General features: G+C 34.8%; 1 protein-coding gene across 2 annotated transcripts in view; it reads left to right on the forward strand.

Annotated features, from left to right (window-relative positions):
• DMD (dystrophin) overlaps window positions 1-14333 on the forward strand; it is a 1150282-nt gene that overhangs the window by 453900 nt on the left and 682049 nt on the right. For both annotated transcript variants that reach the window (XM_072848384.1, XM_072848392.1), the window contains 5 exons: window positions 4177-4356; window positions 6414-6542; window positions 8126-8296; window positions 12035-12157; window positions 13639-13776. In XM_072848384.1, coding sequence (XP_072704485.1) covers window positions 4177-4356; window positions 6414-6542; window positions 8126-8296; window positions 12035-12157; window positions 13639-13776 — 741 coding nt within the window. The remainder of the gene's footprint in view (window positions 1-4176; window positions 4357-6413; window positions 6543-8125; window positions 8297-12034; window positions 12158-13638; window positions 13777-14333) is intronic.

Consider the following 14333-nt stretch of genomic DNA (forward strand, 5'->3'; position numbering starts at 1 on the left):
TTTGATGGTAGGGACTGGTATAGGGAAGCTCAACTGGTCTTATCTCCCTCTCCCTCTCCCTCTCCTCCTTCTGGTGTTACTGGGATGGGGATTAGAAACTGGTTGCCTCAGGCATGCTCTGGATGCAGAGTCTTAACAGAAAAGAAGGATCTGTCTGTATTGATTTCATTTCCTGGGTGCCAGGAACCTGGATGCCATTTCTCTTGGAAATGTTCACATTCTGGGATTTCAGTGGTGACATGCTTCCCCAGTTTTGATTAAGGCACGCTACCAGCATTTTTCTGAGAAACACAAGTGAGAAAAGAATAATGGTTCCTTTAAAAGCTAAAGAAAGATTCCATTCAGTGAAATATGAATTAATTTTTTGGTCAAAGAATTTCTGTTGTGGTAACCTGTACCAAATAGCCGCAACTGGTACTTCAAAAAAGTGGAAGTACAAGAGTTTCTTCCTAAGAGACATTTCAGAATTCTGTCTAACAGAAATTAGAACAGCAATTTGAATGGAGAGATTGCCATCATCTTTTACTCTTGTATCTGCTAGTAGGTGTGATCCTACCTGGAGGCATATGTAAAGAAGAGATGACCATATATATATATATATTTTTTTTTTTTTTTTTAATATATATATATATCTCCTTAATATAATCTGTATAATTTGTATACACATTTTAATTGAGCTGTCTTTCCTGAAAGTATTTATGGAAGCTTTGTCTTCCAGCAGGTAATACATACTTGAAAAACTTTTGATTTATAAATAAATATACTAGTCCTAAGGAAAAAAATAAAGTTAGTTTAATAACTTCACTATAATGGCAAATAGCAGAATTAATGTAGTCTGTTTTAAAACACTGTTGAACGTTGCTGATAAATTTTCACAGCCACAATCCAATTCTGGGTGTTATGATGCTTAGTTCAACCTTTTGTTTACATATTTCTCTTTCCCCAAAATGCCATGTGAGATTGCATCAGAAAATTAGCTTCTTCCCAACTTCTAACATGTTTGTGTATTTTATTTATGTTACAGAGTTTCATCCTGATAAACACACAAAATCAGAAGTATAAATCACATAGTCCTTCTGGGAAGAATTTCACCACTGTATTTGTTAATGTTTCATGCTGTACCCATTGAGGTGGTGTTTGGGATTTGGGGGTTTGGTTTTTTAAGGCTTCTGTTGTTTGAAATGTCATTCTTATACTTCTTAAATTACAGCGCTAACACTTTTGATTCTGCGGTGAAAGTTCTATATCTTTCTTACATATTTTCAAATAAACTGCATGACTGAATTGCAATCTGATGTTAGGGCAATCAGGAGGGGGATTAAATCCAGCAAGGTTGGGCTTTTTTTCCCTTAATCTTGAAATATGCTCTTCTGTTCCCCAAGACCATACAGGGAAAGATGATGAATGAAGGCCAATTCACCGAATATTGGAACTTGCTCTTCAAAAATTAGCAGATTTTGAAAGCCACTGCCTGAGTTTTAACGAAATAATCCTGGGATCATGACACTTTTTTTTAATCTGTTTTATGTAGTGTTGTTAAATTAATAGCAGTCCTTTTGTCTTGTTAGTACAGAAAATTTACCAATGCTATCTGTTTGCTGTATTGCAATGGACGAAGTATGTGTAGATTGCCACTGCCTAGTAATACTAAAAAGAGAATTCTGAATAATGTAATGAAGAAGTGTCAAATTAAAAAAAAAAAAGTGTTATTGAAGTTGTGAAAGAACTGAAAAAAAGTTGTTACTTTACCTAGTACGCATTATATCACACAGAGGAGGTCCTAACTGATAACGCAGTGTGGAATCCCGCTGTCTTTACAGACCCTGCTAGCTCTTGAACTGTATTCAGTGGGTCCACGATTTTATACATAAGAACTTTGAATAACAGAGATTTGAAGTATTGCAGAAGATGGGGTTTTCACTTTGAAGTTGTGTTGAAGGCCTCAATGGTTTTTTTTAAGATGTGGGGGGAAGTGTGATTGTTTACTTATCTCATTGGTTATTTATGTCCCTTAATTGCTAATACACAGGAGTGTTAATATTCATATTGCCCAGAGGTGCACCTAGTCTTTGGTTTACATTATTTTTTTACCTTGAAAGGAAAAACTCCTGGGATCAGGCAAAGCACTGTTGCACTTTTTGTTGCACATTGGGAATTATACATCTGGGTCATGGGTAGCAGTTTTATTTAATAGATATTTAATGATCTGATCCATCTGTTTGCATTTCTAGTTGGGCTTAATACTTATATATATAGCCCAAGACTGGTCTGAGTTTTCATACATGTAAAATACAAAGGAAACCACAACCCATAGTAAATGTGCTTCAGAGATTCTTTTCCAAATGGAAGTAAATTATTCAGAAAAGGTAATAAAGCTGATCAAATCTTTCCATCCTGAGTTGGAGGTAAATTATATTCTCTGTCTTATTCTTTTTTATGATGACACTTTGTACCTGCTGTGAAACAGATAAAATTGTATTATAAGAGGGCATGTTTTTCCTTTAATCTGACTAGAACCTGTTGAAATTTGAAACTTTCCATTTCAAATTCTATAATTCTGTATAGTTAATAATTTGCATTAATCATGTCTTGATTCTATTACAAATCCTCTGTATTTGAGAAAATTGGTAGAATGTGGAAAATTTTTCATACTTACATGAAATGCAAGTGTAAAACCTTTTCTGTGAAATAACATTATAAAATTAGATCATTAATTCTGTTAAGCATAGGAAGCAAGCAGCTGCTTTAAGCATAACATATGCCAAGTAAGTTAGAGGTGCTATTAAGATTGTATAGTACCAAAAAGTAATTTCTATACTGTCTTTATTGCAAACTGAAAATAGTACTTTCCCTAACAACACATTATCAACAAAATCGTACTGATGTGTGACCGTGAGAGGTGTGATGTTGTGAAGGTGATAAAGGTGTGGTTCTACTGCAGTAACAGTGTTGATCCTGAGATGAAAGAATTATGATTGTGGTTTGATTAGAAGTTGTTCTTCTTTTAGTGTATTCAAGTTATCTGTGAGAAATCAATGTCTCTGGAGACTAGTGATTCTTACTTTTCTCCTGACTTACTTCTGTTTGTGTTCAGTTTGGACCACTTCATTTCTAGTTGGAGCTTTATTTTATAAGCAGAGATCATATAAGCCTGGATCATTGCTATCAGGTGCTCAGGAGCTCAGATAAATTTTTCTCATAAAGCTGGTTATATGTGCTATTAGGTGTAAGGAATTCGTGCCTCTCCTTTAGTATTCAGCAAGAGTGTTATACTCTGCATTGTGTCATCTCAGTATTTAGTATTAAATTCCTGCTTTTTTACGTGTTGTTTAAATATGTTGGGGTTTGCTCTTTTTGTTAGACTTCTTGCATGTTGTAACAAATATTAAGAAATTAATAATGAGTAAATTACGTGACCTTACATATCATTTAAATCTATTTATATAAGGTAAGATAACAGTGGGAGGAGATGCTGGAAATCTGATCTTGTAGCACTGCTTATGTATTTTAATTGTTCAGGCTTAGAGGTGCTGTGAATAATAGCTTGTTTTAGTATTTTAGTTTACAGAGTAAAATCCCAAATGAATGGAATGAAAAGATGCATTTCTACAGTTAGGAAACAATAAATCTAACAGGAGAGAAGAATATGGTTTCTGCTGAAAAAGATTGCATTGAAAAATATTAAAGGAATATTACAATATTTCATGAGAGTATTTTCAGTGGAGTTCTCTAAGTCTTAAGATGTCATCATGATGCTTTATTATTGTCCCATTTATTATGTAAGCTTTATGTGCTATTTGATAACTATGCCATTTTATTATGTGCAAAGTAACTTTAAACATCTCAGTATAGACATTGTAAAATGTGGATTCTTGTTTAATAATTAAGTATTAAAACTATATTTTGAACACTGGAATGAGAGACAATTCACACTTTTTAAAACAAAACTATTAGCAAAAATGATTATGAGAATATGAAGAACATTTACAATTTTATCAGAGCTAAAGAGGAGTCGTTTACTTTTTACTTACTGCTCTTCACAGAACACTTTCCCTTCCTATAGGAAGCAAGAGTGTGTGTTCTAGTATGAACTTACTGGCTGTTTTAATATTTGATGTTCTTAGTGTGGAGAATTTTTAATTTCCTGAACTTTTATTTTTTATTCTGCTTATGTAGGCAACACGGAAGGAGATTGAGAAACGCCAGGTCCATCTTAAGAGCATCAGTGATTTAGGAGAGAATTTGAAGACAGTGCTGAAAGGAAAGGAAAGTCTAGTGGAGGATAAACTCAGCCTCCTGAACAGTAATTGGATAGCAGTAACTTCACGTGCTGAGGAATGGTTCAATCTGTTACTGGTAAGGAAAATGCATTTGTTCACATAGAGGAAATGTCGGTGCCCAGTCATAGGTGCTCAGCCTTATAGGAGTGCTTTTTCTGGTGCCCTGGACTACGCTTACTGAATACCTAGGTACAGAGACAATAAGATTGATTGTTGTTTAGTACATTTGTATATTTTAAGAATCTGACTGTTTACAGAGTGATGGATTTGTGGAGTCTTGACTGTTAGCGCTTCTTGTTCCTGTCTGCCTCAGTGGTTCCTGGACTATTTATTTTTTTCCTAATGAACAAAATGCGGTTTCTCCCCAAGGACTTAGACTCCCTGAATATGAATCAATTGAAAGAAATAGTCAAATAAGTTGAATGAGTCTTGGTATTGATACCAACAGCCTCATCTACTTTTGGCTATATTAGCATTTCTGTTTGGAAGAGTAGTATAGGTGGAAAGTAAATGCCTGCTTGCATGTTGGTTTTGTCCACAGGGTAGCTTTGTTATGTGTGAATGAGATTCATTTCAGAGGCAACTAAATCAGAAGCTCAGAGTGCACACCTAATGTGCTCAAGGACTATGATTTGGTCTTTCAGAACTGCATGATGTGCATGTTTTGTGGTGCCTGTTTTGGTGGGCATACTTAGTTAAGGGCACCAGATTAAGCTTAGTCCAAAGTAAAATCCCTAGACCACATTTAATTCAGAGTCAGGAGCCCCAGCCCCAGCTACTTTGACCTGCTGATAGTCACATAACTATATTCTCCCTCAAAATTAATTCTGCCATGAAGAGATGACAGCTTGAACCCTTAAACACAGAAGAGTCTTAACCATTCGACTGCCAGGATGCTTTGGGAAATCTTGTACGCTGTTTCTGGTGCTGAGAGAATCGAATGCAGTTTCAACCCAGAGAAACTGAAGTGTTTCTCGGGGGTGTGTTAGCCTTTATCATGACTTTTCAGAGCTTGATGTGTTAGATGTCCACTGGAGTCCGTGCGGCTACCTTACGAATGCTTCTGCGATGGATATACAGCATGACTAGAGGGCTTCTTCGGCTGTATGAGTATACAAGTGCAAGCACCTGGTTGCACCTATTTTATTTGGAAAACTTAAGCATTTCATTCAATATGATGTAGGTGCTCAGCTTCAATGTGGAACTGATTGTAAGAAACATATAATGGAGTTTATAGACTGGTATAGTGATGTATTTCTTGACTTTATCTCTGCTTTGCATTCTACAGTTACTGTTATACAGTACAAGTACAAATGAACAAGTTTAATTTCATAATGTATGCATGTTTGCCACAGTTGGCAAACTTGTAAACACAGACTGAATGTCAATATTTTAGTAGTGTATCAGTGGTAACCACTGCAACATGTCATTGAGCTTTCCTTTTGGCCATAAAAAGTACTACTTAGTATTATGCCGAACTACACATAGTTCACCTGGAGTTCTGAGGTGGATATACGTAGACCTCATTTTGGTGAGCTCACCAAAAAAGACAAAAGGTTTTTAAATTAAGGAGGAAAAAAAAAAAAGATTTATCAGAATATTAACTAGAATAGCTTTTTAAAAAGCAGAGTCTCAAAGCCGAGAAGTTAGGTGAAATGCAAATAAAAGTTTTATATACAAAGCTCGCATTCTTGATTGCGACTTTGCAAGTGCATCCTTGTTTCCACCTTAGTTTCCGTCAATTTAGTGGCTTTCCAAAATAAGTTCTGTACCTGGTTCTTGGGGAACTCTTCTTTCCACCTCCAGTAGGTCTGGCTGTCAGCTTCCTGTTCCTCTCAGCAGCCTGGCTGAGCTGCAGACACCTGCGTCTTGCTGTGACTGTATCACCCTCCTGCCTGTCACTTTGGAAGCTTCTCTCTCTCTCCTAGAATGTCTTTTTAAAGAAACATAATATGTAAAGTGAGAGCAAACAAACAACAGATTCTATCCTTCACAAAACAAGCTGTTACTGTATAAAATAAACAAGTTTAATTTCATAACGTACGCATGTTTGCCACAGTTGGCATAATTACAGCTATTATCTCAGTTCTGATTACTTTTTTTGTATGCAGTATTTACCTTTTCCACATACAGGAATATCAAAAGCACATGGAGGCTTTTGATCAGAATGTAGCTAATGTCACAACTTGGATGTATCGTGCTGAAATACTGTTGGATGAATCTGATAAACAAAAGCCCCAGCAGAAAGAGGAAATTCTTAAGGTAAAAAAATGCAATTTTCTGGAAAGCATTAATTTTATTCTAAAAAGGAATGTGTCAAAACTAGCATATTTTGAAAGGTATCACAAATTGATTAACATTCTTTTTTCTGTGATAAAGCTACCCTCTGGCAGCTTGTAGATTACTTAATAAATTTGCACTGCATTGTGAAAGTTAAATCCCTGCAGAAATAAAACCAGATATGTTATTGTAAGTCTTGGGGACTTCCTGGTGAGTAGAACAGCAGCTTATTAAACCTGTATTTGTTGGAAAATACTTAAACGCATCTGGTTGAACAAAATCCTTTTTTTCCATGTTCTTCATTTTTAATTGCTTTTCTGTTTTTCTGTGATACTTTTCTGATATCTATGGTATCTGCGCTTGATATCTCTGTCATATGATTGTTTTAATTCTATAAACACTGTTTGCGTTGATGCCAGACCAACTCCACAGACAAAAATATTATATGGTGAACTAGCTGTATAATAATGGGTTAGTGTATTGATCAGAACGTTTTATTTGGCCCATTGCATCATTTGACCAACTGATGAAAAATTAACTTGCAAGATAGATGTGAATTTTAAAGTATCTCATTTAAAATACCTTCTTTGTTAAGATTAAACAGCTTCAAATTATTATCTATATGGATTTTGTTTTTCTTCTGAAATCAGTATGAAGTTTTACTTTGTATTGAACTCCATGGTCAGTACATACTACCCAAGGAACAGTTTGCAAATCAAAATCAGAATTGTATTGCTGGCACTAACATAATGATACCATTTACTAAAGCAAAACTTTACAAATTCCAAGTCAGAACATAAATCAATGCCTCATTGATCTCAGCAGGATTACAGGACAGACTTTTGTTGTTGAATGAACAATTTTGCCACCATCAGGTACAAAGTACAATTATCTTTGTCATCAATACAAGTATATGTATTTGTGTTGCACAAAGGCGTTTTGTACAGTGAAATGTAATTCTTAATGCCCAACTATATTTATGATTGCTGAATACCTGGCTATCTTTTTCAGCCTCTGCCCATACTGGGATCTACTGTTAAGATTATTATTGCAGAGGAAGAAGGTATTTGCCCTTAGTTTTTTGTAATTTGTGATAGATTTATAGAAAAAATTCCGACTGGTTTTCATCTGGTCATTTTTCCCTGCCTCAACTATGGGCGTGAACAGCAATGAAAGCAACAACTATACATCCAGTTCCAGAATACATGAATTAGCAGCTCTTCTTAACTTCAGGAACATAAAATAATTCAGCGTATCCTGAAATATGCTGAGGATTGTATTATTGCAGATAAGAACCTGCCTAGAAATAATGTTCACCATTAATTTCCTCTAGGAGATATTAAAACAGACATGTAGATACATTCCTGCTATAAATTTGAGGGATATGAGTGGGAATGTTATCTAATGCATTTCTACTGGATTTACACACTCATGCATAATTATCTGAATTTGCTTTGTGGTTTTGCTCCCTATTCCTTTGCACACTCTCTCTCTCTCTCTTTCTTTTTCTCTCTCTTTGCATTTATTACTAACTTCAAGCCCTGTCTCTTGCTCACGGACTGTAGCGCTTAAAGGCTGAGCTGAATGATATGCATCCAAAGGTGGACTCTGTGCGTGACCAGGCAGTAGACTTGATGACAAACCGTGGAGATCACTGCAGGAAAATAATAGAGCCTAAACTGTCAGAGCTCAACCAGCGATTTGCAACTATATCGCAAAGAATTAAGACTGGAAAGGTAGGAGGACTTGCTTCCATATGGAGATGCATACAAAATGGTATTTATATAAGGTGCACAGTTACAACTACATAGCGGGCTGCAGTTTCTCCAAAACCTAAGCTTTTAAAGGAAAAAAATGTAGATCCTAAGAATTTTTTTTTTTTGAAGTGTGAAGGTTTGTGTTTTTGTGTGTGTTTGGGTTTTTGGGTTTGAAGTGTGAAGGTTTTGGGTTTTTTGGCATTAAGGTCTTTTTCACTGTTTCACAATTAGAAGTATTTGCTGACTTTATATGAACATAACAATGATTACTTCATTCACTTATAAAGATTGAGCAACATCTGGGAATCAGTAAGATTCTTAATCTTCTCAAATTATGAGTAGCCTTTTTTTGATATAGATTGGTTTTGGGGGACTAATTTTTCATTAAATGCTATTCATTTAATAAAGCATTCATTTCATGCTATTCATTAAATAGCATTCATTTCATGCTATTCATTAAATAATGAATTTAAAAATTCATTCAGTAAAGACTATTTCATTAAATAGTCTTTTCCTATGAGGCTGTGACTCACCAAGGTTGGAGACATAGATAGATAGATATACAGATATACACGGATTGTATCAATTACACTTCAGCTACTTATCTGTACAACTAGTTTGATTACTGAATCTGAATTCAGTATGGATTAGGTAACTTTTAGTTGTGACTTCTGAATTGGAAAGAGGGAGGACGTAAGCCACCTACTTTCTCCATTGTATTTGCTGCCTTTGTTGCGGAGAGCTATTCAGCAGATTAAAGCAGGCAGCCATACAGGTTGGTATGTAGAATAATAGGAATGCATGGATCCTGATCTTAACTCTTTTTGCTGGCTAGTGTAACAGCACTGGAAATGAATGTGCAGAGGATCAGTGGCAGAACAGGAAAAAAGCTTTGCAAAAAGCATAAGCAGAGAGACACGGTTTTCATTAGTTGTTTGGGGTTTACACAGGGCTCAATACCCTGTGTAACCAGCACATTCTTTGTGGATGTTTGAGTTTATTTAGGTTTCATTTCTGGAACAGAAAATAATATGTCCTATGAATAAAGGTCATCTTTTTTTTTTTTTCCTATTGGCCATCAGTAGTACTTCAGCCATGCCAGTGTGCTTCTCACTTACTTCTTACAGAAGTACAAACTGTAGACAGAGAACATCTTGGCACAAAGCCCAAACAACTGCGCTGTGTGACATTTGTATTCTGAACATCTGCTATCTGCAGTCTGGATTTCCTTCTCAGTTTTACCTTGCACTTCCGCAACGCCGTAAGCGTACAGGGCTGATGCAGCCTTTGATAGAGTTATGTGGAATTATTGCATGTCTTAGGGAACAATGGGACTGCCTGTAGACGGTTTATCATTGGTTAACTGTTTGCATTGTATGTTGTGAGCTCACTCAAAGAAGGGGGAAAAGATGCTTATCAAGATGAAGTGTCTTCAGAACACATCCTGCAAACGTCTTCCACCTGGCAACCTTCTCTCTCAGGTGTTCCCCCATTTATGATTGTATAGGCAAGATGAGCTGGAATGGCAGCACCTCACTAAGCTTTATACACTATGTACCTAGCAAGATGAGAGGAATAACTACAGCACATAATTTTAACAGTAAATTAGAATTTAGGGGACCTTTTCCGGGATCTTGGGGAAAGGACAGCTAGCGTATGATTCACAAAGGATATCTATAGTTACAGGTATTGTGTAAGATAGAGAGGCAAAAGCTTGTCTGAATTCTTGGTGGTTCTACTGACTTGCTGTATGCATTTGGATAAAGGACTAAATTGCTGGGTGCCTCATTTTGTCTACCTGTATAATGTAGGAAACTGCACTTCCCTTAGTCATGATTTCAGCTTCATGGGCTGAAAAATTATTATTCTTATGGGGTGATATTATGCTTCCTAAATGTTTGGATTTTTTTCATACTTAGGTAAAATCATTCACTTGGTGAATAACAGATTAAAAAATCAATTCAAGAGGATAGTAAGCTCTCATAATCTATTTTCAATCAGTTCTGATCTGTTTTCAAATACTAACAACTATGAGTACAACAGTGAAGTAAATAAGAAATGACCTGTGAAGTCAGTAAATGATAGTATGTAATTGTTGTGTCCTTAATTAACAAAATGATCATAGTGTACTAAAATGAGATTTAACATTTGCAAGTGGTCTTTGAATCTCATTCAATTATTGGAATTTCATTTAGTGTTTTTCCTTCCATTTTCCTTTTTGTTATTGTTTTTGGCATTTGTCAGAGATTAGTAATTTTTATGTTCCAATTTTATTAGTTAATTTGTCTTTTAGTGAGATTTAAGTACTTTTGAAGACATCCTTCAGAGCATTTGAGAATAAATTACTGTGTAGTTTGCTATTATTTCTACCTCAGTTGAAGTGCTTGCTGAGTGTAATTCTGAGCTTCTTGATGAAAATTTGTGAACGCAGTATTATTCTCTGTAAATGTCGTACATTATTGTATTTGCATTCATGTTTGTAAGTGCGCAAAATCTTTGTCATTAAAACAATCAAAGAGATACAATTAAGGCATTTTTACCCTAATTCTCCCAGGTCATCTGTGGAACAGCTGAGAATAGATGACATCCAGTCTCTCTTGTTTTAGCTGATTAACCTTGATTGTTATAATCATTACAAACTTTTGCTTTATAATAAATACCAACTGTACTGGAGGGAAGAGTAAAAGAGAACTGATTAGAATATAATGTGCTTATGTCTTTAGCAAGTAGACAGTTGTATGTCCAAGAGTTTCTAGAACATCATAAAGCATTAATTAGCTTTAAATCTAAATTTTATGCAAGAATCATCAAGAATTTGTTGCTTGTTCTTGCATTTAAAGCTTTGAAAGAAAAAAGCTTTTTCTGTTGATCCTTTGCAATGCACTTAATAAATATTATACATTAAACTATCTACAGGCACTTGGGTATCAGGTGGATAAAGGGTGGTATATTATTGTTAATAAGTGGCTCTTGTTTTAGAATTTAAAACTGAACGCTAAGCTAAAGCAGCATAATTATACTGTGATTCATTTTGGAGGAATTATGTCTGTTTTGTTTGGTTGACGGTTTTTTGGTCCTGCATTTTTGTTGAGGCTTTTTTGAAACACAAGCTCTTTTAGTAAAGTTTTGTTGTTTTTTTTTAAAACGTTACAAAATATTGTTAGAGGAATAAGTTATACAAAGATTATCTGTCTTTTGTTTTGTATAATTCACCTGGCATTTTTGCTATTCTTTGTGAGAAAGCAATGATGTCAAAACACTGAAACAAATTATCATTACATTTTTCTCAATTGGTAGTAGTAGCTGGTTTTTCATCTGAATGGATTGCTTGTTGCTGTGTGAGTAATTTCTGACAAATCAGATTTAGCCAAGTAGTGTCAACATTTAATTTTTTAGACAAATCATTATGTTACAGCATTTATCTGCACCTGTTCTTACACACAAATGTGAGAATATAATTTTTTTTTTAATTTTCACTCACTGTAGAATTCTTGTGTTTTCTTTTATGGAAATTCTACAATATTGTTAAATACCTATCTTTACTTGTGTCTTTGGGTACTTTGAGTTGTATGGTGTAGATATTTTTCCACATGATGGAAAGTTTACCATTGTTTTAGCAATAGGGGGAAGAACAGATGTCTCTTTTCATTTATGTTTCTAATAAAAATATTAAGTATGTGATTTAAAGAAATAATCTTTGTATTTCTCCCATTTCAGCCCTTCATTCCTTCGCAGGAATTGGAGCAATTTGACTTCGATATACAAAAATTGCTTGAACCACTGGAGGTTGAAATTCAGCAGGGGGTGAATCTGAAAGAGGAGGACTTCAATAAAGATATGGTAATTTGGTTGAAATGGAAGTCTGAGTGAAGTAGGCAGGGAGATGAAAAAACCTGAGTGAAAATCAGAAACTTCCATATTTGCATTAGGATCTTTAGATATGACTTGGACAAAATTTTACTGTGCTAATATATTATAAAATCAAAAGTCCCAAGTGAGCATTAACTAAAAGTTTTAGTGATAAGTTAATTGTTAGTTTATAAGAAACTTATACAAGGTTTTTCGACCCTTGTGAAAACACTAAGAAAAACAGGAATATTATGTACGGGTACTATACTAGTACCAGCAATATCACAGAATAGGGAATGAGTATTAAAATCTCTGTAACAGTATGAAGACCAAGAAAACTTAGAATGATGTATTTAAATGGACAATATAGTGAAAGAAGACATTCACTAAAAACAAATGCTAGGCAATGATCATTGAAAGAAATGACACTTGCCAGTTAGTTCTTAACAGATCTGATTTGACCATTTATTGTAAATAGGTTTTGTGGCTGTGGTAAGCTTTATTACTCATGTTTGCTCTTTGCAAGTAGTGAAATTAGGGGGGGAAAAAAAAAAAGAGAAAAAGGAGAGGAGTAAAATACTGCTGTGCTTCGCTACTGTTGCCACTGTGGTGTGTTTTCTCCAGAGTGATTTTCAGAGGGATGACATTTCTTGGCTGGGCAGTAAGAGAGATTCATCTGTAGGACCCTCTCTTTGTGAATCCTCAGCAAGATCAAATATGTATTTGTTTACAAGCAATATTCTTTTCCTTTTAAGCAATTCTTCAAAGATAGCTGTTTTATATCAATGCTGAAAGGAATCTTTACAGGACCTTTTTTTCTTTTTTTAAGGCAGGAAAATTCAAATTTAAGGCAGTGTGTACTGCAGTGGTAAATTCTAAGTGAATCAAGTTTGACAGGGCAGTTTCCACTACTTGAGCATATTTTGTTCCCTTTCTTTACATAAAAAGTTTAGTGTGGTTCAACGGATACACTCCCAGAAGCTGTGGCATAGATTCAATTTCTGTGTAAAAAGTACTTAGTGGTATCATTTTCCCTGTCAGACTAACTGTTTTGCATTGTGATGATACATGAAATGGTCAGGAATTAGATGGCCTCCTAGCATACTGGCAATTTCAGTGACTACTGACAGAGAGTTAGAATATTTTAGATATTTCTATTCTTTTTGTTTTAAAGTAAAATATATTTTACCTTTTTGCCTTTAATATTTTCATCCTGTTATCCTGGATGCTGCATAAAATCTAGTATCAAACATCTGTAGGTTTTCAAGTGCTGTTTTACTTGTACCCCTCAAGTGTATACATGTGTTGTGGAAAGCAAGTAAAAGCTATTTTGTCTTCAGTATAGAACTTCAAGTAGCTGTTAGATTATTACCTTAGCAGAGGAAGTGTAGTTTTTATATGTCTGTATCTCCTAGTACTTATGTAATAATTAGATTAAAATGCCCATTATGCTTACTTTTTTTTTTAATCAGAGTGAAGACAATGAGAGCACAGTGAAAGAATTGCTGCAAAGGGGTGACACGCTTCAGAAGAGAATCACCGATGAGAGAAAACGGGAGGAAATAAAAATAAAACAGCAGCTGTTGCAGACTAAACATAATGCTCTCAAGGTATAGGAGCTACAATTCTAAGCACATGCTACTAAAACCATTTTTTCTTCATTTCAGGGCATTGTTCTATTAAATTTTATGAATCTTCATTACTATTTAAATATAGTAATTTAAAACTATTTGGCTATAAACTTATATTTTCTTATATACTTCTCTTGATGCCTTGGAAAGGACATTCTAAATCTCCAGCTTAACAAGTACTGTTTTGTCCTCAGTGTTACAACCATGTGATTGCCAGTTGGACTACAACGATTTCTTTGATAATAATGCCTTTTTTTAACACATTATGCATGTTTTATGTCTCTCCAACAGCAGTCAAGACCTTAGTTAGAATCAGTTCTCACAAACTTATATTTTCAGTTGTAGAACATACTTCTGGCAATAAGTTGTTTTATCCTTTAGTAAAAGATTTACATGCTATGCTCTTTTAGTGAGAAAAGTGGCTTCAGCCTCTTTAAAATAGGGTAGGTGGTAGTATCAAGAGACCTAGCAGCTAAGAGGCTGAAAACCAAAGTCACATATCAAAATTCTGTGTTACCAAACTCCTGGAGGTATAA

This window comes from Ciconia boyciana, chromosome 1 (assembly GCF_034638445.1).
Source record: "Ciconia boyciana chromosome 1, ASM3463844v1, whole genome shotgun sequence".
Lineage (NCBI taxonomy): Eukaryota > Metazoa > Chordata > Aves > Ciconiiformes > Ciconiidae > Ciconia > Ciconia boyciana.